The sequence below is a fragment of the Drosophila busckii genome, chromosome 2R (assembly GCF_011750605.1).
Source record: "Drosophila busckii strain San Diego stock center, stock number 13000-0081.31 chromosome 2R, ASM1175060v1, whole genome shotgun sequence".
Classification (NCBI taxonomy): domain Eukaryota; kingdom Metazoa; phylum Arthropoda; class Insecta; order Diptera; family Drosophilidae; genus Drosophila; species Drosophila busckii.
In genome coordinates, this window is record NC_046605.1 from 24,052,518 (window position 1) to 24,078,396 (window position 25,879).

Consider the following 25,879-nt stretch of genomic DNA (forward strand, 5'->3'; position numbering starts at 1 on the left):
AATTTATTTGCTTAGTAATTAGTAAATATTTATTTTTAAATTGACATCATTAATTATATAATATTTTGTAGATGACAACATCAAAGAACATGTGCGTTAATAAATGATTAATATTCGTCACCTTCCTCTACTTCTCCTATCGAGTCTATTCCTACTTCCTCGTAATCCTTCTCAAGTGCCGCCAAATCCTCTCGAGCTTCAGAGAACTCACCTTCCTCCATGCCTTCTCCCACATACCAATGGACAAATGCACGCTTGGCATACATTAGGTCAAATTTATGGTCTAAGCGAGCCCAAGCCTCAGCAATTGCAGTGGTATTTGAAAGCATACATACAGCACGTTGAACTTTAGCCAAATCACCGCCGGGAACTACAGTGGGTGGCTGATAGTTAATGCCTACCTTGAAACCAGTTGGGCACCAGTCAACAAACTGAATTGAGCGCTTTGTCTTGATTGTGGCAATGGCTGCATTCACATCTTTGGGTACCACATCGCCACGATAGAGCATGCAACAAGCCATATATTTTCCATGTCGTGGATCACACTTGACCATCTGGTTGGCGGGTTCGAAGCAAGCGTTTGTTATTTCCGCGACAGTTAATTGCTCATGGTAAGCTTTTTCAACGGAAATTACGGGAGCATATGTGGCGAGAGGGAAGTGAATGCGTGGGTAGGGCACTAAATTGGTTTGAAACTCAGTTAGATCCACATTGAGTGCTCCATCGAAGCGCAACGAAGCGGTTATTGAGGAAACTATTTGTCCAATTAAGCGGTTTAAGTTCGTGTAGGTGGGACGCTCAATGTCCAAATTGCGACGACAGATGTCGTAGATGGCCTCATTGTCAACCATAAATGCGCAGTCCGAATGCTCCAGGGTGGTATGAGTAGTCAAAATTGAATTATATGGTTCAACAACAGCAGTCGATACCTTGAGAATATAAACAAGAACAATAAGTGATGGATAATTTGGTTAGTTTCGTATTACATATATATGTTTTAGTATATCTAATATCTTTGTTTTAAAGTATATTCATACGTACTTGCGGAGCTGGATAAATCGAAAATTCCAATTTAGACTTTTTACCATAATCAACCGAGAGGCGCTCCATAAGCAACGATGTAAAACCAGAGCCAGTACCTCCACCAAATGAGTGGAATACCAAGAATCCCTGAAGCCCTGTACACTGATCGGCCAATTTACGAATTCGATCCAATACAATATCGACAATTTCCTTGCCAATGGTGTAATGACCACGGGCATAATTGTTGGCAGCGTCTTCCTTTCCAGTAATTAACTGTTCAGGATGGAACAATTGACGATACGTGCCAGTCCGCACCTCATCGACTACAGTCGGCTCTAAATCAACAAAAACTGCCCGTGGCACATGCTTCCCAGCGCCAGTCTCGCTGAAGAATGTATTGAAAGAATCATCACCACCACCAACAGTTTTGTCCGAAGGCATATGCCCATCAGGCTGAATACCATGCTCTAAGCAGTATAGCTCCCAACATGCATTACCGATCTGAACGCCGGCCTGACCAATATGAACTGAAATACACTCCCTCTGCATATAAAAATGAATTTTTTAAAAAGTCAATCGAGTTACATTTCAATTACAATTACAGATATTTATTGAAGCTTGTCATAAATATCAATAAGTTATGATGCCTAGAAATTTATTGACAAAAAATGATTTACTAACCATTTTAATAAATAATGAATATCCAAGCGTTTGTTTATAATGAAACACAGCTGGAATACAACTAACCAGAGCTTTGCCTCTGCATGTCTTTTTATAGCCCATCTTAAAGGGGCACAGCTACAACTTGAACACATTTTCACCAGTAGGTCGGTGATCAGTGAAGAATAAAATTAATTAATTAGTGTATACACGCAAAAAAATCCAATCAGAAAAAGTAATCGTATCATCCTAAAAACGTGACTTCTTAAGAAACATCTGTTTATAGGTATACTTCTCAATACATCGTTTTTTAAATTAAAATTAAATTTATTTAAAAAACTTATTAAATTAAAATTCTACCACCCCCAGCAAACTATTTACACTAAATATTTTTAGCTGATTTATGTTAAATTTACCACACAAAAAAACCTTTCTAAATATTTAAGTTTCAAGTATATATATATATATAATACATAATTAGAAAAGTTGAATTTTAAAAATTGTATGTTATTTTAAAACAACCTTGGTAACAGTCTTGCAATATAGCCTGTGTTCAATCTTTCCTTTATAATAACTTACACAAGAAAAACCAAATTTCTATACACTTTGACATTTTTATAAAAAAAAATTAAAGTTGGGCGCAACCAACTTTTATATACACTTTGACTAGACCATTGCAGCAAGCACACGCACGCACTCACAAACACATACACACAAAACAGATAACGCGTCACAGCTCGTTTTCGCTGTAACGTCAGCAGCGACGCCGAAGCCTGCGTCGGCAAGCGCACCCCGCTGTCTATATAGAAAATTATAATGTGAATAACTCCTAAGTTATTAAACCGAACTTTCTAAAATTCAAAACCATAACCAAACGCTTTTGTGATTTTTTTCAGATTTTTAAATATTTTATTATTGCTTAATATCGTGTTTTTCCGATTTGCTGGGGAGGGAGGAGGAAATAAAAAAATAAAATAAAAGCGTTCGGGTTGCTTAAACATTCAGACGGACAGACGGACATGGCTATATCGACTCATTTTGTCTTGCTGATCAAGAATATACTTTGTGGGGTCTGCCACGCCTCCTTCACCCTGTTACATACATTTGCACAACTTCATAATACTTCATATTACAAAAAAGTCAAAGTGTATAAAAAAAAAATGGAAAAGAGTATTATGAAGTTGAGCAAATGTAAGTAATATAAAATAATAGTATAATACCATGTTGCTAAAAAAGTCACTCCTGTCGTTCTCTGATTAGAACTCTGACGAAATTATATTTGCATGTGTGTATGTGTATCAGAGAGCGGCAAAAGTGCACACACCCCTAAGAACACAACGCGAACACCATGGTAGTACTGCCACACACACACATGCGAAATTGTGGATCAGACACAATGCAATTACTTGTGCGTATAAAAAATGATTTCAGTAGCATTTTGTGCGCAGGCAATTCTTTCCGAAGCAAAACACAAGCAAAGAGTCAAAATATTTCTGCGTGCTTCTGTTTCGATGAAGCAAGACGTGCCAGTGACAATCACAATTAGTGAATAAAGAAATTACTTATGTTTTAATAAAAGCGCTGGGCTATCATTACCAAACACACATAAATAACATCCATCCGAAATATTAGAGGGTATCGATTAAATATTAGAAAATTTTTTAAGATAAATATAAATTTCCGATTTAATTAAGAGACAGTTACTCGGCTTTTATACCTAATAATAAACTCTTTAACAAGCAAGTCATTTATTAAATTTTTAAATTAATAACCTTTGTTTTGTTTTACATTGATTTAAAATTTCCACACTTCTGTACCAGAGAATGGCAATTGTGGAACTTTTTAAGCATTTTAACAATGGTAGCACACACATACAACACAAATTGTGTGTGCGGCGCTCAAGAAGGCTTCAGGCCACATAGAAGCAAGAGTAAAGGAAAATGAACGCAAGTCCGAAATGCGATCGGCTGGCATAAGCGAGAAATAATCTCGCTTGCTTGCTGCAGAGCTTGCGTATATGCATTTAATGCGAACAAATTTGTATCAACATGAACGCATACATAGTATGTATGTATGTATTACATATATTACGTATATGTGTATATTTTTCTATTGAGTATTAAATTACTTATAACCAATAAATATTATTTGTTCTTAAAGTACTTTTGCAATAAATAGGACCATATAATAAAAAAAAATAAGTGAAGCGCATGTGAATGTTGAAACGTTAGAAACATTCTGTAACAGAATGCCCATTCAATATTTCCCAAATGCAGCTAGAGGTCAGCGAAATATTTTATTACTTGTACAGGTCAAATTAAATATATTGAAATATATTTCTTGCTCTAAAGCAAGTGCTTTAACTTAATACTAGTTTTCATATTTATGTGTGTATGTGCCTTTGCAGTCTGTGTGCAATTGCAGTAACGCCGACGCGACAGCAGGTCGCAAAACAGAAGCACACAGAACACATACAAAAATTTTAGTATTTGTTTCAGGAAGCTGATAGCCGACTATTGCTCGGATCCCTAGGCCACACACAAGCAATTGTCGTGTGGTCTCAACCACAATTTCGAGTGTGTGTGGCAGTACTACAATGGTACACATTGTGTTTTTTGGGGTACACATTGTGTTTTTAGGGGTGTGTGGACTTTTTGCCGTTCTCTGTTATGTACATTTTACGTATGCATTTTAATGGGTCAAGTTGAACGATGGAAAAACTCAAAAAAAGGGCAAGAAAATAGAACATGTTCTATTTCCATAGCTCACCGTTGCTCATAAGTTTCGTGGCTTCACACGACAGCGAAGTAAAGTGCGTCGCTTTAAAGAGCTCGTCTGAAAGCAACCTAAGAGCAGCACAAAACTTGGAGCTTGCTTTAATAATGGTTAATAGAGAACTCATACTTAAATGTTGCTTTTAAGCATTTAAATATCGATGTACGATGTACCAATTCAGTTGTTTCAATAATTCAGTGTATATATTTGATGATTGGCATGTCAATGTTAAGCTCATCGATATTTATATCGATAAACTTAAGCAATCCTATAGATTATTTTTCAAGTTTTTTGTGGCATCCCTACTATTAGTTACATATTTCAAGCTGAAATGAAAATTAGCAAAATCTGTATTTTGTATAATTAAAGAATCTTATAATGGTTTCAATGCAATTTGTTTTGCAACCGCTACCTAGCACTGATGAACAGTTCATAGAAAGGTAAGATAATTAGAAAATGTGTAAGAACAGATTGAATTACATACATATGTACATGGCTCACATGTGCAGATGATTTCTAGATTGGTATCGTTCACTGATGCATGCATAAATATACATACATTCAAACATAAAAATATTGCACCCATGAGGATGAATTATGTATTTTTTTAAATACCTTCTTTATAAGAAACCGATATGTACATATGCATATGAATATTTTGTATATACAATTGCGTTATGTACGTAATATAGTCAACATTCAAAGAAATACATGAACATATGTACATATACTTATATTTATGTATGTATGCATATATAAGTACTTATGATTCCATTAAACCGTACTATGTTTTTGTAATGAATGTGCACATCCTTGCAAAAATTAAAATATTTAAATTTCTAATTAAAAGCTACTATAAATAATATATACGTTTAATGTGTGAATATATGTACTGAGAGATAAATACTTGCGTACGCAAATTTGCATACATGCATATGTATGTAAGGCTGTGTGTGTGTGTGTATAAACATACTTAATTATTCAGGAACGCGTATGATTGGCAGTATAGTTTAAGGAAGAAAAGGATTTGAGCATAATTATTATCTTTCGGCTAAATAGAGATCTAATTTGTAAATGATGTTGAAATCATACAAAAAATTTAATCAAAACCAACCGGTAAAATTTTACAAATATTTAAGTTATTGTTTGTATATTTCATTTAGAATACGAGAGGTGTCCGATAAAGTGAACCGGTTCGGTTCTGGCACGCACAGAATATTTGAGCAATTAAAAATTCCTGTGAGAGAAGTGGTTATTGGACCAAATCATATCGGTGTTCTTCTGGAAGACGGAAAGGCCTTTCGAGTTGCCTTTTCCATTATTTCTGAGAAGCTTGATTTGACTAAATCGGACAGCAAATGGTATGTTATATGATTCTACAACTTTTGCAGCAATTTAATTTAAATTTTCTTCAAGTGCTTCAACCGGAGGAGCAACAGCATCAAATGCGCCAAAAGCACCATCATCATCCCGGCCAATGGCACGCTCTAGAGCTCGACTACTTCGAGCCACTGGCAGAACAAATTCAAGCGGACAAGGGTCTGGTTCCAGAAGCACAGGTGTTATAATTGGAGGCAGCGCTTCTAATCGACCCCTTGTAACAGTGCCTGCCACTTATGTGCCTGAAGAGCTTATTTCACAAGCCGAAGTAGTGCTACAGGGAAAGAGTCGAAATCTGATAATTAGAGAGCTTCAGGTCAGTCTTAATTTATTTTGATTTTATTTTTTGGTTGATCTGTTCTTTTTGTACTTATAGCGCACTAATCTCGACGTTAACTTAGCTGTAAACAATTTACTCTCACGCGATGACGAGGAAGCTGAAGATACTGAAGAGGGTGGGGACAATTATGTTCCGGAAGACTTAATTTCATTATTGGACAATGGTTTTTCAGGGGATAACAGTAGCGTCATAATTGATCCATCCGATGGCCTTTTTTCAGAAGAAATCTTTAGCAATTATTCGAGTATCAGAAAGTAAGTTTTTCTTATAATTTCTCTGTGCGTTTCACATAATATAATTTTAACAATAATTTCAATATTTAATCTATTTTTATTAATAAAAACTTTCGTTTTCTAGTTTGCTTTTTGATCGCATACGTAGTGAAAGGAGCAATGCGGGCTCAAGTGGAGTAGATAATCAATCGACCCGCGCTTCGGGGTCTTCGGGTGGCGTTATATCAGGTAGTAGTAGCTTATCCGCTCAAATAACTTCAGCAAATGCTGATCGCGAGGCCTTTAGTCGATGGCGGGACCGACAATATTACGGCCCACGTCGCTGGATAAATAAAGAAGATTACACATGGGATAAAGATTCAGGTAATGGTAACTTATTTTATATTTATATTGTTTTATCATATCACCATTATTTACAAATATATTCTAATATAGATACTAAAAAGAAGGAAACTTCCTCAATACCATCACCCATATGGATATCAGAAGAGCTGCAACCATGGCCCGATAAGAACACAATTCGATTTAAAACTATTGGAGCTCTATATTCCGAATTTATAGCTCTATCGGAAACTGGAGAATTGCATCAGTGGCGTTGGTCAGAATTGGAGCCCCATAAATCAGACGTAAGTAACATGCCTATTAATTTTGTTAAAATCCAATAAAGATAATTTATAGTTTAAGCGCTCAATAGATAAATACATAAAGCCTCTTTCAAAATAATTTGAACAAGTGGACGCATTAAAGTTGGGCGCAACCAACTTTTATATACACTTTGACTATGGCATCGCATCAAACACACGTACAAACTTACAAACACATACACACACTCAATACACGAAAAATCTCGCGTCAACAAGCGCACCCCGCTGTCTATATTAAAAATTTAAATGCGAATAATTTCTAAGTTATAGCTCTAGCTCATATAGTAGCTGAGAAACACGTACTCATACAGTCAAACATGGCTATATCGACTCATTTTGTCTTCCTTCTCCCTGTTACATACATTTATACAACTTCATGATACCATTTTTAACAAAAATGTCAAAGTGTATAAAAACAGTTTTTTTTAAATCACACGTTTTTTTTTGTTTTCAATAATTAAAACTAAAACTACCCAAACCACATACATAATTGTCACTAAGCATAAAGCTACTAATGCAATCAGATTACAATAATAAAAAGTGGTAAATTTTGTATATCTTGTACGAGCTAACGTTGGCGACCTGCAAATTTGCCGATATACCTATTAATGTTTTCATCTTTGTTATCTGAATTCTTGCAGGCCGACAATGTTTATCATCCAAAGACTATAACACTAAATATTGCTGAAAAAGTTGAGCTTATGTCAGCGAATTTTATAAGATGCTCCATTGTCACCGAGTCCAATCGAGTGGCTACCTGGATGGACGAGCAACTGGGATATCTTGGAGCCAAGCTCGAGCACACTTCGATAGCTTTTAATGAGTTCAATCTAGATCCCATTCAAACTATTCATGTTTGCTCCCTCTATACCGCTGTTAGGACAGATAATAACAACATTTATTGGTGGGGAGTGCTTCCGTTCGACCAACGTCGCTATTTGTGGGATAAATTTCGGACCAAAACAAAAAAACCGTTTAAAATTGTTACGACTGATATAAACGTTGGCTCGCAAGTTATAATGAAGAAGTGTCCTATTTTTCAAATTGGCTCAATTGGTTTCACCTGCACTAACGGTGTGCCAAAAGTTGGCCAACTTTTAAACTCCATATGGGACTTTACTGACGTTTGTCGCATGAAAATTGTTAACGTAGGATCAACAGTAAGCGCCGAAAAAGCACAAGCTTTGCAAGCAGCTACAACTTTAACTATCGACAAAGAGGGACCAAAGGCTGCAAATCTGCAAGCAACATGCTCAAGCAAAAGTAGTGCTCAAATTGGCGGAACGACAAGCAAGGAATCTAACGATCGTATTGACATGCCTCCACCGCCTTCACCAGCATCAAGTACCTGCAGCGACACAGGCAGCGTCACTTCACATAAACGCACAAAGCGCATGACTACTAAAGAGGACAATAATTGCCCCGAAAGCAGAAAGGATGAGGAGCTATGGCAATTAAAGGACGTAGTCTTTGTCGAAGATAAAGTGGGTCCCGTTGGTAAGGTGCTCAAAGTTGATGGCGACTATGTAGCTGTCAGATTTCCAGCTTTAAGCTGCAACACTACTAACATTAATAACAATAGCAATAGTAAAGAAGAGGGCAAAGAGGATGACTGGCAACAGTGCCGCCTGCTACGACGTGAAGATGTTCAAATCTTTCGCACTGCCGTCTCCGCACGTGGACCAGACTGGCTGCAAAAGCAACCAAAAAAAATCAATATTGGCGCTGACCAAACTGGCGTTCAGCTGCTAACCATAGCTGTGGATACGCGTGGTATTCACGTAATTAGGAAAGTACACGGAAAAATTCATTATAGCTTATATAATCTGTACAATAGCAAGCAGGAGCAAAATTGTCAGTTTCCTACGGACAGCATGTCATTCATTGGCGCCTCTTGTAGCAACATTACCATGGCCTGTAACAACGACTGCAATGGAAACAGCAGCAGTACTATTGTGCTTAGAGATGGTAATGGAGCACTTTATCCGCTGGCCAAAGACTGCTTGGGCTCAATTAAAGATCCACAATGGTTTGACTTACCGCCGATTAAATCTGTAACCATGGCCACCATATCCCTCCCATCATCGGCAAGTGGCAACAATTTAAAGTCCAAGGTATGCATGACAGCCTTATTGTTCGAAAGCCAAAAGCTAATGCCTCATGTGTTACGTTGCGATGTCAAGAATTGCTTTGCTGTACTTATGCGTCTGGAGAAGGAAGAGCGTAGGGAGATTGCAGGGAACTGCACTGCTTCTATGGTGGTGGAAGAGCGCTGTGATGGCAGTCGCAACATTATCCATGCCTGTGTTGTCACATGTGCTCCCACCTCTAACAAGGATGCCCATGCTGTAGATCTGCCTAGCACAAGCTCCGAGGCACAAAAAAAACCAACTGCAGTTGGAATCTCGCTACCGCGCAGCTCTTCAACGCTGGCCTATGGCAGTGCATTTGCTGGTGGTGGTAATGGAGCTAGTGGTAGCTTTACTGAAACCTCCAGCTTTGCCACAGTCTCTGCCAGCATCAGCTCAGCAGTAGCTGCTGGCTCACTTAATCGAGATAATCGCATTAGTCTACGCGACATGATGCATCGTCTGATTAACACTGAGCAGGCGGAACAAAACAGTCAAGCGACCAATGCAGCAGGTGAGGACCACTCATATATGCCAGCAGCTTGGTCTGTGGACTCAGCAGCTAGTGCCGCTGCTACATCAAGCGACAACGTGGAAGATGACGGTGAGAGAACAAAGTTGCTGCCTAGCTCATCGTCGTCGTCCTCAGCGCAAATTAGCGTAACGACTACCGGAAAAATGGGCTCGCCCAACTATACATTTGATCTTCAACAGCGTCGCGAACACGCATTAATGATACTACAGCACATGTGCACTAGTCAGGCCTTGCGCCCATTTCTGTACCAGCTCCTCAGCGCAAAGGATGCACAAGGTCAGACGCCATTTATGCTGGCTGTCTCCTGTCGAGCTTACGAAGCGGGTATAATCTTATTAAACACAATTTTAACTGTGGCGGAGCAAGAAACACATCTAAAAGACGCCATGATATTTCCAAGCGGGTCGCCAGCGGATCAGTCGCCTTTGCATGTCATCTGCTACAACGATACGTGCTCCTTTACTTGGACCGGCGCGGATCATATCAATCAAAACATATTCGAGTGCAAGACATGCGGGCTAACAGGCTCCTTATGCTGTTGCACTGAATGCGCACGTGTCTGCCACAAGGGCCACGACTGCAAGCTAAAGCGCACGGCACCTACGGCGTACTGCGATTGTTGGGAGAAGTGTAAATGCAAGGCTTTGATTGCAGGTAATCTTACCAAGCGTTTTGCATTGCTTTGCAAGCTTGTCTCCTGCACGGACCTGGTCACCAAATTCAACTCGAAAGGCGAATCAATATTGCTCTTTCTCATACAAACGGTAGGTCGTCAAATAGTGGAGCAGCGGCAATATCGCTTTAATGTCAGAGTACGTAATGTCGGCGGCAACAGCGCGGGCAATGGAAATAATCCAGCGTCCATTACAAATCGCAAATCTTCATCATTAGATGCAGACAATGACATGCCAGATCATGATTTGGAGCCGCCAAAATTTGCCAGAAAAGCCTTGGAACGTCTGCTTATCGATTGGCAAGCAGTGTGTGCCATGATCATGAGCGGTGCCGATGAAAGAACTGACGCTGATCCATCTGGAGCTGGCACTGAGACTGGCGTTAGTCCAGAGAACTTTAATTTATATATGAAACATCAGCAGGGATCCACATTGCTTGACAAATTCACACATAATTTAATTGTCAAGTGCACCACTGATCATCTGGATACGCTTTTATTGACACTTGTGCGTGAATTGCAAAACTATTCTGTTGCCGAGCGTTGTGTTAAAGCTGAGGAAGTTGCACGTCGATTTGTACGATCTGTTGCACGTGTTTTTGTAATTTTTAACTTAGAGAAACAACCAAACCCGGAGAAACGCAAAAGTCACACAAATTGCAACAAATATGTGCAGAGTTGTGTCAAAGTATTTCAAACATTGCATAAAATATCTATCGAAGAGCTGTGCGAAGTATCTGAAGCACTTATCGCACCAGTGAGATTGGGTGTTGTGCGGCCCACGGCGCCCTTTACCATGTCGTCATCAAGCCTGGACGTAAGTAAAATTTATTACAATATAATCTAAATAATAATAATATTACTATCTATTACGCAGATAATTTGGTTATACATTTTATGAATTTTTTATAAAAATTTCAAAATCAAAACAAATAGTGTCTGCTCACACACACTGCTCATTAGATAAACGAAATAAAAGTCGTAAGTCTTTTGTGCTTTATTGTTGTCTGTTGTGCTAGGTTGCTGTTTCTGTTCTGTATATAACATTGCAGATAATAGAAGAGGGAGCGAGAAAAAATATAATATAAGTTTCTAAAGTTAACAAATCAACAAACGACAATAGTTCTTTTGTTAATTATCTATATAATTATAATATTTATGAGGATTATTATTAATTGTAAGTACCTCTTCTTTTGAACTGTGTTTTATATATTGTACTTTACGGTAGCCTCACATATGTAAACCATTTTAGGTCCTTGGTATTGCCGGAGTCTGTCACGCAGAGTTTAGGTGTTGTTTATTTCGTTTAGTATGTTGATGCTTTTAGCAAACCTCAGTATCGAGCCGGGGCTTAGCCTGGCTGCTGTTTTTAGCGTATCTCGCACTTGTTGATGTGTTTTATGCGCGTTCTTGCAAGTGCCGGACATTGGCATAGAAGGTGTGCTAGTGTTATCTTGACCCCTGGCTCTTTACATTTCCTGCAGCCGTCATCTTCTGTCAGGTCCAGTTTTTTCGCGTGAGACGCTCATAGGCAGTGTTAGTATCCCTGAGTAGCATTGTTGTTGTAGTTGGCTGTGCTTTTCCATCTTTCTGCCTCGGTTGCTGATTTACTCACCATATCGCTGTACCTCTGTACAGCTCTCTATCTTAATGGAATTCGGATTTGCTCCTCAATGTTGTTTCGTCTTGTTCCGTTTTTAGCAAGAGCATCTACCGTCTCGTTGCCCTCTGGTCCTTGGTGACATGGTATCCAATAGATACACACAATCTTCGAGGTGATCGCGTGATTCTCTGAGTGACTTGATTGCTGCTTGACTGTCTACAAAGAAGTTTACTGTACCTAGTGTAGACAGTAGCTGTTATTGGATCGCTTCTACGGCTTTCATTGTAGGGAATATTTTCGCCTGAAATATGCCGCAGTATTCAAGTAGTTTGTACGAGCACAGTAGACTCCTGCTACGACACCTAATTCCTTCTTGGAGCCGTTTGTGTAAAAGTTGGTTATACATTGGCTAAGACCATTGTACCATTGCAGTCTGGTCCCAGCATAGTACGGATATTTTTGAAGTTGTCCCGGAGAGTTATGTACTCTGCTATTCTTTCAGAGCCATTGCCGATTGAGCTGTGTTCAAAGGGCTGTATTCTTATGTTGTTGTATGATGTTAGGCGGGCTTGAATGTCCAGAAGGAGGACACCTAGGACAATTCTAGAAACAATTCTAGCGCTTTCGTTAGAGGTGTTCTCAGCGCCCCCGTTATGCAGACTAATGCTTGCCGCTGTTCTATCTCCATTGATTTTAGGAATGTTGTCCACGAGACTAGTATGATGTAGATCCAACGTGTAAGTCGGGGCGACAGGTCCCATGTGCTACCTAACATCCTTTGTGATGTGTAGAATGAAACAGTGCCTTTTTCACCCTGTTCTCTACATTACACTTCCATGTGAGTTTGGAGTCCACTATTAACCATAGGTATTTTACCTGTTTGCGCGGTATTAGTTGAATGTCTTTTATTTTTGGCGGAATCCATCTGGAAACTTTATACTTCTTAGTGAATAGAACCAGTTCAGAATTGTCTGCATTGATGTGAAGGTCAGCTCTTTTGGCCCACCTCAGCACCTCTTTTAAAGCTCCTTCAAGATAACTGTCAAATTTGCTCATTAGTTCTTCCACTACCATGTTCCATAATAGGGGCGACACAACCATGCGGTGTTCCCTTCCTCTGCAGCTCAACAGGTTTTTGATCCAGGATCTGACCCATAGGTCTTCAGAGTTGGCTTGTAGGCCTCTCAATATTCCTTCTGTGGCTACATTGTTAAATGCACCAGATACGTCTATAAACGCATCCATCGCATAATCTTCATGGTGTTGTGCCTTTTCATTGATACTGACCACCGAGTGCAGCGCCGTTTACCTTCGGTGTATGCGTGTTGGCTTGGGTTAAGTTTGAACCTCTCGGGATTTTTTATGTGAATCTCGAGTGTTTTCAGCAGGAATGAGGTGAGGCTGATTTGCCTGAAGTCCCTCTGTTGCCCGCTTTTGGCAGGAATATAACGTGGGCTGTCCTCCAGCTGACAGGCACATAACCAAACCGCAGACAAATATAGCCTTTCTTATCCCGTTCATACCTGGGGACTTATAACTCGAAAATTAATCGATTGCCCATCGGCTTTTGGTGGGATCGGTTAGTTCTCTAGGAACCGTTTCTCTCACCATTGCGTCGAGTGCGTCACTCACCTTTTGTGCTTCTGTACAGCCCGGAAAGTGAGCTGCAAGTAAGGCATTTAACGCCCCCTCACTGCCCTCCGTCCATCTGCCGTCACTTGTTTTCTGTTGGCATTGGATTGCCGGTTGCTTCGATAGAAGCATTCTGAGTCTTGCTGTCTCTGAGACCTTCTCTATGCTTGCACAGAAGGTTCTCCAGCAAATTCTTTTGGCTTTCCTTACTTCTTTTTTTGAATTGTCGTGATCTTGTCATGTATTCGTTCCAGACCCTCTCTTCATCCGCCTGTTTTGCGAAATGGAAGAGTTCCTTGACTTTTTTGCCATCGTTCTTTAGTTTTGGTGTCCACCGTAGTGGTTTCCCACATCGCTTCTGCCTTGATGGTCTGCATATGGACTTATATGCTTCCAGAATTTTACTGCCTAGAATCTCCACCGTCCTCCTTAGGCAGCATACTGAAGCAATTTTTACTGAAGCTTTTGGCATAAAATCTATTAATAAAGCTAGGGACTTGAAATTTGGCATTGTTAGTTAACCTCTACGAAACGTAGAGAACGCATTTAAATGTTTGCACAAATACACATAAGTAATACACACATACACAACTAAAAAACTAGAACTATACAAAAATACTATGTAAAGTAGACAATACATACCATTATCTTCATTATTTCATTGTTAAGTTATTTAAATTGACGCGAAAAAAGTAGAATAATGTGTGGAAAAAATTAAAATAATGTCAACAAACTATTTTTATTTTTTTTAAGCATTTTACTTTTAAGAGCTCACAAAAAACTTAACATAAAATTATACATTTTTTTTAAAAATATTTTGTATGTGTGCCATGTATTTACTTTAAGATTGCATCAGCCAAAAAAATTCTTACATTGAAATTTCGACTTTATGCCAAAAAGAATCGACTTTGGGACCATAGTGCATTATATGTATTTGAGGTCTGATAATGAGGGTGTTTGAAGTACTCTCTTTTCCATGACATGTACCTTCCTACCTGACCCGATTGTTAAGTCTAGTACTTGGAGGAGGCTGGACTCACATACGTAGGCTCCTCCCCTACGTTTTCTATACCTACATTAGCCTCCAGTAAGTACTCTAATAGTAACACACCCCTCACATTGGTGTCACTGCTTCCCCAGATGCCATGGTGTGCATTCGCATCCATGCCCACAATGAGCATCTGTTATTTTTTCTTTGTTTCGTGAACCAGCCGCCAAAGCTCTTCTGTTGGTGCTGGCTTGTCGTGCGCCAGGTAGCCAGAGGCAAGCATTAGATCTCGTCCTTGTCGCATTCTAGCGCCACGACAGTTAGATCGAGTAGTCGAGAGTAGATACCCTTCCTAACAAGGATGATTGTTCTAGCTTACCGTTGTCGTGTAGTGTGGTAGTTAGTAAAGCTTAGCCCTGAGACTTTGTTGCCTGGTGCTATCCAGGGCTCCTGGACTAAGGCTTCCATCATTTGTGGCATATACGCTAACTTTTAGACAAGGGGCGTGTAAGCCCTATACTCAGTATTATCAAATGCTCTGGGCATAAGCCAATGCAAATTACACAATAAGGTGAGGCCTAAATTCTTTTCATTCCTAAATTGAGGTAACGGCATCTTTAATTGTGTTAGTGTTTGGTAATTTGCTCTTCCGTAAGCAGGGTTTGGAAGCCCCTCCTTAGACGTATCTATAATTTATACATTTTGCTATAACCTTTTGTAAATTTTATCAGAAATTTCTTCGTTACTTTTAGCAACTTTCGATAACTTTAACGGCATTTTTAAAATTTGAACATACCAGACGCATTAAAATTTTATTTATTAATTTGTAGTAAAAATTTCAAATTTTTATCGCAAGCCAATTCGATATAAATACTGATATTATGCAGTATTGGGAAAATAAAAAGTATGAATACCCAAATTTATATCAACTTGACAAAGTTGGACACTGTTAGTGTTGAAAGGGCATTTTCTGCCCTCAGATTAATATTGTCGGATCTGAGGTGCAACCTCTCGCAAAAATCTTTGCAAAAATTAGTTTTTGTAAAATTAAACAAATAATTTCAACATTAAATGAAATGAAAAATAAAATTTTTTTTTGGTCTTGGGCTAAGGAACAAGAATATATATAGAATTTGTTTATATTCCCTATAGAAATGTTTTAAGAGTAGCTTGAGTTTTATTTTTGAGCGAAAAATAAAACTTACAAAATAATCATTATTTTTTGAGTTATATTTTTAGCTCAGCCATAATGATTACTGGTTGAGTTTTGAAATATAACTTAATATTAATCATTATTTTGTGAGATTATTAATAAAAATTAAAAATTTATAATAATTGTAAAAATGCATAGATCGACCTTTGAGAACAATTTTGGTATAGTTCTTGATTTCTCAAAGTTACTAGAAGTGAGTGATTTTTTTGATTGAAAAATATAAAATAATTATTATTTACCGTCCCTGCGAATATGCAATAAATTAATTGGTCGATTTTTAATTTAGGAAAAACTGCCATAAATTTTTTCAAAACATTCGCCAAATTAAAAAAATTTATATTTTTTAAAATTCCGTACGAACGTCCTCAATGTTGGTCAATTTATCATCAGTATCATTGTCATTGTCCATTGTCTAATTGTATAATACATAATATATATATTGTATCCACATCCACCTTTTTATCTATATAATTGAATAAATATATCTTTATCTTTAGTAATGTTATTTATGAATGAAAATCCTTGGATTTATTTATTTTTGTGAAATTGAGCTTGTAATTAGAATTCCAAAAAAAAAATATTATTAATTTGTAAACTATCAAAATGTATTGTGAAATAATAGAAATAACAAAATATTAATATAATTAGAGAGATACCACAACTACTTCAAAGCCAATTTTTTTTTTTTTTTTTTTTTTTTTAATTACAGAATTCGGATGACTTATTCAGCGTTGAACCGCTAGCCCCTTTTAATATCGAGTCGTTGTCGACCGAGCAAATGGCAGGAGGTGCCCACGACGCGGTCAATAGTCAAAGTTCAAGTTTTAGTGTACAACAGAACTATGATGTAGTCGCTATGGACACGTTACGAGATACTTCAGAGTCTGAGGAAATTGCTGGAAATCGGGAAACCAATTTAAGCAGTCATGATGAAGACTTAATTGAAAATCAACGGAATGAGGAAGGACTGCAAGATGAGGAAAGTGACAACGACTTCACTTTTAACGACGCTGAAACCGAATCAGACTCAGATGACAACCAAAGCCATCAAGATACACAGCAACGAAGCGTGCAGACAGGCGCTGCTGTTGGGTCTGAAACTGACATTGGTGTGCTCTTTTTAGAGGATGAATCCGGTGATTCATCTGCGCAGGAGGAAGATGGCTCCGAGGAGAATGAATCAGATGATCAATCTGACGAATTCACTTTTAACGATCAACAGTTGGAACGACGAAATAATCCAAACTCACGGAACGATCTCACACCACAAACCATGCAATGGGCAATCAGAACCCGAGAGAATGCAAGATCATCTGTTCGTGTGCCAACTGGCTCCAACTTGGTGTTTATTGATCCCATGGCACTTCGTCGTTCGACTGTTCCCTCAACAACAGTTACTACGCCGGCTGTTGAATCGCACACCATGGCAACCACTGCTAGTAATTTGGGTCGTGCTTTTGGCATCACTATTCGCCAAATATCAGAGCTCTTGGGTATACTATCTTATAACATAACTAATGATATTGAAACCTCACTAAAAATTCATAGCTGCGAAGCAATAGCTGTGCAGGTATGCATTTTAATGAAATTTAACATACAATTTTAGAAACATTCTTAAATGAATATTATTTAGTCTTTTGTGGAGAGACGATTGAAGCCGACTTGGGACTGGATGTTTACAGTTATGGATGGTACAGAAGCCCAACTGAAGTTTGGTGCATATTTGACTAACTACACCGATCCAACACATCCCTTGCATCCTCTTAACCTTAGCTCCCAAGCTACCACAAATCAGACATCGACCACACCCTCGACTGCTGCGACCGTGGGTGTTAATGTTGTTGGTAAGAAAGTTTCATAATAAAAATATTTAACAGAAGTGATTAAATCTTTTAATTTAAAATGGCTTTTCTGACTAAACGCGACTTTTATCTTGCTTTGCATGACAATATAGTTATAATCAGAGTTCTCATAAATTTTTTTTTTATTTTATTTTAGGATCGAACTCACGACGAGACTTCTTTACTTATTGCCTATCACTGATGCGCGCACACACATCGGAGCATAGGGATGCTTTACCCGTACTAGATATAACTGCGTTGCGTCACATTGCCTACGTGTTGGATGCATTTGTTTATTATATGCGCAATGACACTGGATTTTACGATAAGAATGAAACTGTATCCGGTCGTGTCAATAATTTGTCCAACACAATGACAATGGACAATGACAATGATACTGATGATGAATTAACCAACATTGAGGACGCGACTTTAGATAAACAGACAGGAGTTTCTGGCACAAGTCAGCTGCCCACATCGAATATGTGTTTTCGAAAGTATGCTTTCTTTAAGAGATCTGACTCAACCCTTAGCTTAGGCTGTTCCGCACCGGATGATTTTGATTTGCCGCTTGATGTTGCTATGCCCTTAGCTGACAAGCCCCACCTGCTGCAGCCAAACTCAAAAAGGCAGGAGTTATTTGCAAATCTATCATTACTTGTAATTCGCACCGACAAAAGTACAGCTGATGAAAGCGGTGCCCAAAAGGACACTATTGACCAACCTCCCACAAGGCTGGGTTTTTCAAATTTCTTGAAATCTGGTACAGCTGCAAGTGAATCCGCTGAAATAGAAATGGATGTCGATGATTTGCAAACAACAGAGACAAGCAACTTATTATTCAAGGACGATAATAGTTCGGATCCTAATATTTTTATACAATTAAAAAAAAAACAGTGTTTGGAGGATAACAAAACCCTTAAAGTTGTGGAAGGTAATTCAATCTTTTCTTACAACATGTGCAATAATACTTTTTTTTTTTTAGATGATTATATTGATAGCCAGGATATCGAAATGAGTGATGATACACCGGGTAACAGCAAACCCTCAGACATGTTGCAGTCTACACGTCCTGAAGTTATTATAGCTCCAAGCAAGGCCCAGGCTCGCCAAGTTGATAACATAGATGATATTGCAGGTCAAAGTTCTTCCAGTTCGATATCTGCAGTTCGCAGTGTTATAGTTCGGGCTGGCACATCCAATTTGAAAATTGAATCCAATGACAGTAATTTATCAAGCAGCAAGAAATCTCCGTTAGACACAATTCCGCAGATTGAACAAACGAAATGTGATAATGGTCAGGACAAAGAGCCAATCCAGTTCCCTATACGCGGTTCCTTGTTTTACACGAGGAACTCAAAAAGTTCCGAGCTGCCATCGTGGAACTTTTTATTAAGTCGTTGGAAGCTGGCGCTTGATCTATTTGGACGCGTGTTCATGGACGATGTTGGTATGGAGCATGGTTCTGTTTTACCAGAATTGCGGGGATTTCCAGTTAAGGAAATGCGTTTCCGACGTCATATGGAGAAACTGCGAAATGGACAACAGCGCGATTTAGTCCTTTGCAAGCTGGAACGTAATCGTGAGAGCTTAATTATCCAAACATTCAAAGAACTTAACGCTCAGTTTGGTACACAAAATCGTCGTGCACAGCCTCCAATTACATTTAATAGGGTTAAAGTCACTTTCAAAGATGAACCAGGTGAAGGATCTGGTGTGGCGCGCAGCTTTTATACATCCATTTCAGAAGCTTTGCTCGCCAGTGCCAAAATGCCAAATCTTGAGTCTGTACAGGTCGGCGGTAGCCATAGTAAGTATGGTGTGCCCTTTTCGAGCATACTTAGAAGTCGAACTGTGCCCGGCTCAAGTCGGGATCTGCCCACTCTACAGAGACGTGGCACAGGCAGCAAAATATTATGGCGTACAGCACGAGAGCGAAAGGCCTTAAATGCTGATGCTAGGCCATACACTCCAGTTTCCAACACAGGTAATTTCTACAAGTTTTTTAGGCTAGTTGTCAGTTCTTGGTCGACTTCACTGTTTTGGTAATTGTAGATCACTACTTTAACTTGTGTAAATTCTCTATTAGAAAATAACATTTCCTTATTTCTGCCCTTTTAGATAATAATACTGTAGACAGCGCTAACGATCATTTGTCTGTACATCTACAGCAGCTTGGTGAACGACTATATCCAAGGGTGGGTACATATTTTTTCTACAGGAAACAAATAAATCACAATAATTATTTATTGAACAGATCCACTCAATAAATGCATCCCATGCTGCTAAAATAACTGGCATGCTTCTGGAGATACCCACACCCCAGCTTTTATCGGTTTTGTCTTCTGATGAGACATTAAGACAAAAAGTTAATGAATCGGTTGAGATAATTATATCTAAGCAAAAATCGGAAGCAAATGCTCAAGCTCAACAAAAGAAATCTCCTTCGGCAGCAATTGTTGAACCCATTGAAGATGATAATGAACCACTGTTTTATTCTCCGGGTAAAAGAGGCTTTTATACTCCAAGACAAGGTCTTGCATCCTTTGAACGTATTAATGCATTTAGAAACATTGGCAGGTAAGATACGCAACACAAACTCATTAAAATTTCAATATCATGTCAAAAATTTACCTTTTTGCTCATAAGGCTTATTGGGCTTTGCCTACTACAAAATGAATTGCTACCGCTGTTTCTACAAAGGCATGTATTAAAGTACATGCTAGGTCGGAAGATTAAATTCCATGATCTTGCATTTTTCGATCCGGCTTTATACGAGTCATTTAGACAAATAATACAAAACGCCCAGACCAAGGAAGGTGAAGGAAACATAAACCGAATGGAGCTCAGCTTTGTGTAAGTGAGCCATTATCTAGTTTGTCTCCTTACTGTTATTTTATTGAATATTATTTTTTATGCAGAATTGATTTGATGAAAGAGGAAGGCTGTGGTAGCCGTGAGCTAATCCCTGGAGGCCGTGATATACCTGTTACGTCCAGTAACATACTAGAGTACATCAGGCGATACACTGAGTACAGACTAATCAAATCTCAAGAAAAAGCTCTCGAGGTAATGGTAGTATATGAAGCACAGCGTCAAAGATTAACAATATAAACTTTGTTGGGCGTCAAAATATGTTTCAGGCTTTAAAAGACGGTGTTTTTGACGTTCTGCCTGACAACTGTATGAATAGCTTAACTGCTGAAGATCTACGCTTACTTTTGAATGGTGTCGGTGATATTAATGTCTCAACATTAATTTCGTATACGACTTTTAATGACGAATCAAGTGAGGGTCCAGACAAGCTATTAAAATTCAAAAGATGGTTTTGGAGTATTGTAGAAAAAATGAATACGTTGGAGCGCCAGGACTTGGTATGTACTTGGATGGCGCTTCTACTATTGATACAATTATGGAAAAAATATTTTATATTTTTCAGGTATATTTCTGGACGGGGTCGCCAGCTTTACCAGCATCGGAAGAAGGTTTTCAGCCACTGCCATCTGTGACCATACGCCCGGCAGATGACTCTCACCTTCCCACCGCCAATACTTGTATATCTCGTCTTTATATACCCTTATATTCCAGCAAATCAATTTTACGCAGTAAAATGCTGATGGCCATTAAATCCAAAAACTTTGGATTTGTTTAAAAGGATAAATACATTTCCTGATTTTAAACCATATTTATAATCAGCTACATATGTATGTAAGGACATCCATTCCTCATTTATTACTTACAAATAGAGTCCAGAGTGAAGTAAGCAAACGATTAGGTCATTCCTATATAAAACAACTTGACACAAACCACATCGGGTTACGATCGAAAACGTTTGCACGTGTAAAGGCAAGGATTTGCTTACATTTTAAACTGAAGGACATGTAATAAAACACAATATATAAATATGTAAAATAACCAGGGAATAAAATTATAATCGTAACAGTTATCTAATATAAAAAAATAAAGTATTTTTTTCTTTTTTCCTATTTGGGCGAAATGTGAAAGTGCTCCTTTTATAAAAGCCAATTATTAATAAAACACGTGACATAGTCAAGTTCTACACGGGTTAACATCAACGGAGGGAGTGGAAAACAATTAACCCAGATAAAAACAAAAAAAGGATTAAAGTTTGGCGCTGCAAACTTTTTCATACACTTTAACTAGGGCATCACATGTTGGTTGTACTGAGTACAGACTAATCAAATCTCAAGAAAAAGCTCTCGAGGTAATAGTTTTTGACGTTCTGCCTGACAGCTGTGTGAATAGCTTAACCGCTGAAGATCTACGCTTACTTTTAAATGGTGTCTGTGATATTAATGTCTGAGCATTGATTTCGGATACCTTAAGTTGGTTAATACTCCAATTGTAGAAAAAATGAATACGTTGAAGCTACTACGCTACGCTTTTACTTTTGATACAATTATGGACAACATATTTTATAATTTTCATAATTCATCATTAATAAATATTGGTGTCGTACCAGTTTATTATGACTATCGGCGTACATATATATATGCACTCCACTGGAGTTACAATTCCTTGTCCAGTCTTATTTTGCGCAGAAATGCCAACATTTTTCCTGGTTTAAAGTTTCTCATCCTACAGGTATCTAGGGTGAGTCCCAAACAGAGTACGGCATGAGTGTACCCACCCCAAAAATTACCATGTTACTTACATGTACGACTCACTACAAGTAGGCGAAATTTGCGGCTATTAGCTGCCCGACAATTTTTTCATGGCCTTACAAGCCCTTTCCCGTGGTACACACAAAGTCCGAGAATGTAATGTGAGTGTAACGCAAAAAAAAAAGGTCTAGAACAACTCCGGCATCCGATGTCTGTCCGGCGGCCAGTGCAGCATATAGAGCGAGACAGTAAAGTGAGATTTTTCTCGCTTATGATATATGTCCTGCCGATCGATTTTGTGAGCGCGCACATTTTCTTTTGCCCTTGTTTTTCGGCACTTTGCAAGTACCCTTGTAGCCTTGTGTTATGTATAAGTTAAATTTGATTTTGTTTGAATTTGAACTTCTTTATTCAAGATTTAATATTGAACTATTTTTACAATGCTTAAAGCGGCCCATCCACAGTAGAGCATGTTGGTCGAGCATGTTGAGCTCGACGAACATTTCATCTTATGGAATGCCATCGATCTCCAAATATTGTGTTGGCGAGCCGCTCGTAAGAAAATAAGAAATTCATTCTATCTTGTTTGTGTTGGCAAGCAATGTTGGCACTAATTAGTGGCAAATGAAATTTTAGCTCGACGAGCAGCTCGGCCAACATGCTCTACTGTGGATGGGCCGCTTAAGGCTAACCTGAGCTAGCTGTGGGCTTCCGGCAGCGGCGCTGGCGTAGTGTAGCGACGTCGGCGTTGGCGGTATTTTCTTGCTGACGGCGACAATCATGAATTCAACAGGTTGTTCACATTCTTGGAATCGGCGGATGTTACTTTGGTGGGGAATATTGTGCAATTACAAAGTTGCAGTTGTTATATTCTTGAAATCGTGGGCTATTGAACTTTTTGGTGGTCGACTTGTGCAATGTTGCTGTTAACTCCTCCTTCTTAGAATCCTACTTGTCCCCAAGTAGGTGTTAAAAATATGGAATATTGTTAAATTCCAGTTGAATTGGTTCTGTGGGATTTGGTTTAGTGATGCTTAGTTCAATATTGTTGTTTGGAATTTGTAGAGTTTCCTGGATGATTATTTTGTTTTTGGGCTTAATAGAACATCTGGTGATAACGATTGAAATTATTATTGTACCCAGAAGGACTTTATAAAATTTAGATGTTTTGTATTTTTTATATTCAATGCTTGGAGAGATTCTAATGAAAGGATTTTTAACCTTTCCATTTCTGTCGGTGTCATCTGAATAAGTAGGACTCCAGGTTTGAGTATTGTCTTCTCCTTGTTGTTGAATTCCTTTTTGTTTATTATATTCGTTCCTAAAATGTAAAAGGTAAGTTCCTATAAGTTGATGTGTTTTGTTGCCTTGTCGAATACTACCGTTAAAGTTGTTGAGTAGTAGAAGGCTGTTGTCTATTTCCTCAATCGTCTGGATGTGGTCTGTGTTTGTGAAGTCGCACAGCGATTCTTTTCCCCTAACTAATTTTGCAATACAATTTGTGTGTTGAAGTTTTACAGTTTTTGTCTTATCGTATATCTTAAATTCTTTAGTAGTTTTACAATTTTCAGGTATTTTTATTATTTCAATTTCAGATAAAAATATTTCATTAGCGTCAATATTAACAATTAGATTATTTTTTATTACCGGTTTTAATAATAAATTTTTAAAATTTCTGGAATCTAATTCCGGAATTTTTGCAATATAAATAATTATAGTTTTGTAACACCGAGATATCGGTGAGCTCTAACATTTCTTCGACTGTTAGAGATGACATATTATTTTTTTGGAAAATGTTTTGAACTTCTTGTACATAGTTCGTTTTCGTTTAATAGAAGTGAGTTTATTACATTGAGTCTAGCCCATTGAATTGCGTACTTAACGTTAATTATTTCCTCTTTTATTAATCTAACTTGGTTTTGGAGGCTTGTGGCTATTTCGTTACTGAATCCATTGTCATTCCTGATAGAATTTTTTAACATATTGGATACTAATGTGAGATTATTGATCCTATCTTGTAACTGACTATTAATTATAACTTGGTCATTGTTGTTTTCAATTAAATTGTTGAGGTTATTATGGATTAAAATCAGTTCGTTGTGATCCGGACTTCCTGCAACATGTTTCCATGCTGAACCTATCCAGTCTATTGATCTTGCTTTTCTTGCTTAGTGCTGATAAGGCATATAGTGTGATCTCGAATAGTTAAAAGCTCTGTTTCTATGTGCTTCAGGTCGATAATATGTATTAGTTTTACAGAGGATATTTGTAATTTTCCAATTCTTTTATTTATTGAAATGGTGTGTGCCTTGGTGTAATTTGATATTTCCATATGAGGCATTGCCGTAGATAAGAATAAGAGCAAGAGGAAAATCCTGAAATAGGAGTTTAGTGAGAATTAAACAGTGATTGTTTAGGGGTCTGGGCCGATTCGTCACAATCTGATACATACCCATGACCGGATGACTTTAATATAGGTTAATTAATTTTATTCGGACAAAAAACATTCTTGTTATTATTCATATATTTTTTTTTTTTTATTTTATGTTGCTTTTGTGCACGACTCTTCCTGCTTCTGTAAGAATGGTTGTATTTCTATTTTCTTTTACTTTTTCCTTTTTATATCTAGGGGTGAGTTTGGACCCTAGTCTGGTGTTAAGTTTAATATAAATTGTCTGCCCTGGAGTGTAGGTTTTGATTTCTTTGCGGCTTTTGTTATGATTTTCTAGATCGATAAATTGTTTTTTCTTTAGTTTTTCTATATTGTTTTGCCTGCTTTTGTCATACTGTTCTGGGTCGGTTGTTACATTTCAACCAAAAAATATTTCAAGGGGTCGTTTTTTTGTGACTGAAAGTATTGTATAATTTTATTCATAAACGGCTGTGTCTAAAAGTTCGTCAAATGTACTGTGTATCTGTTTTGTTTTTAAACATCTTATTATTTCTGCAAGCGTGGAATGAAATCGTTCTACTTGTCCATTTACTGAACTTTTATAAGGTTGGGTTTTAAAAATTTGAATGCCTAATTCGTCTTTCATTATGAACGTGATGGATGCTGAGTTAAGGGACTTCTCGTTGTCTATTACTACATATTTCGGAATGCCAAATGTAGTGGTTTTTTAACACGTTCTAAAGATTTTCATTTAATTATTCTTGCTTGTGCTAGTTTTGAAAATTTATCTATTGCTGTGAGGACAAGTTTTTTTTCTGTTGAAAATATATCTATATAGATCGTATGTCCTGGGAATTCGGGAATTGGTGTTTTTGTTATTTCCGGATTTGTGGGATGCCTATAGTATTTTTATTCTTTGCATACACGACATTGTTTTACTAATGTTTCTATTTTATTTTTCATTTTGAGGAAATAATATTTTTGCGATATTTGCAACTTATTTTCTTGGGCATTTCCTCTTGCTGTGATTCTACTGTTATGTCCTTTACTTTGATTGAGTAAATCTTTTTTTTTTTTTTAAACTTTGCTGTTTTTATTGAATCTTCTCTTAAATTGAGACTAACAATAAGTATACAAATCTTATAACTAAACATTATCTAACAGTTTCTTTAAACTGTTTTAGGATTGCACGT

At 37.8% G+C, this 25,879-nt stretch overlaps 2 protein-coding genes across 5 annotated transcripts; one reads left to right on the top strand and one right to left on the bottom strand.

Moving 5' to 3' along the window:
• Window positions 1–32: 32 nt before the first annotated feature.
• On the bottom strand, window positions 33–1,765 carry LOC108602744 (tubulin alpha-2 chain). Of its 2 annotated transcripts, XM_017990902.2 has the most exons (3): window positions 1,705–1,765; window positions 1,042–1,566; window positions 33–929 (listed from the first exon to the last, which is right to left on the bottom strand). In XM_017990902.2, exons 1-3 carry the CDS (start codon window positions 1,705–1,707, stop codon window positions 108–110), a joined length of 1,350 nt encoding a protein of 449 aa, XP_017846391.1. In that variant the 5' UTR covers window positions 1,708–1,765; the 3' UTR covers window positions 33–107. The 2 variants fall into 2 exon arrangements, with proteins under 2 accessions (XP_017846391.1, XP_033149214.1); XM_033293323.1 differs by lacking the exon at window positions 1,705–1,765 and having other exon boundaries at window positions 1,042–1,572.
• A 3,043-nt stretch (window positions 1,766–4,808) lies between these two features.
• Window positions 4,809–21,606, top strand: LOC108602740 (E3 ubiquitin-protein ligase hyd). 3 transcript variants are annotated; one of them, XM_017990893.1, is made up of 18 exons: window positions 4,810–4,898; window positions 5,622–5,819; window positions 5,875–6,154; window positions 6,215–6,432; window positions 6,536–6,774; window positions 6,847–7,037; window positions 7,697–9,169; window positions 9,239–11,209; window positions 16,538–17,398; window positions 17,462–17,672; window positions 17,827–18,603; window positions 18,655–19,656; window positions 19,791–19,867; window positions 19,927–20,249; window positions 20,319–20,525; window positions 20,591–20,738; window positions 20,813–21,043; window positions 21,109–21,606. In XM_017990893.1, the coding sequence occupies exons 1-18, from the start codon at window positions 4,837–4,839 to the stop codon at window positions 21,319–21,321; spliced, it is 8,682 nt and encodes a 2,893-aa protein (XP_017846382.1). In that variant the 5' UTR covers window positions 4,810–4,836; the 3' UTR covers window positions 21,322–21,606. The 3 variants fall into 3 exon arrangements, with proteins under 3 accessions (XP_017846380.1, XP_017846382.1, XP_017846381.1); XM_017990892.1 differs by having other exon boundaries at window positions 7,697–11,209; XM_017990891.1 differs by having other exon boundaries at window positions 4,809–4,898; window positions 7,697–11,209; window positions 17,827–19,656.
• The last annotated feature ends 4,273 nt before the right edge of the window (window positions 21,607–25,879 follow it).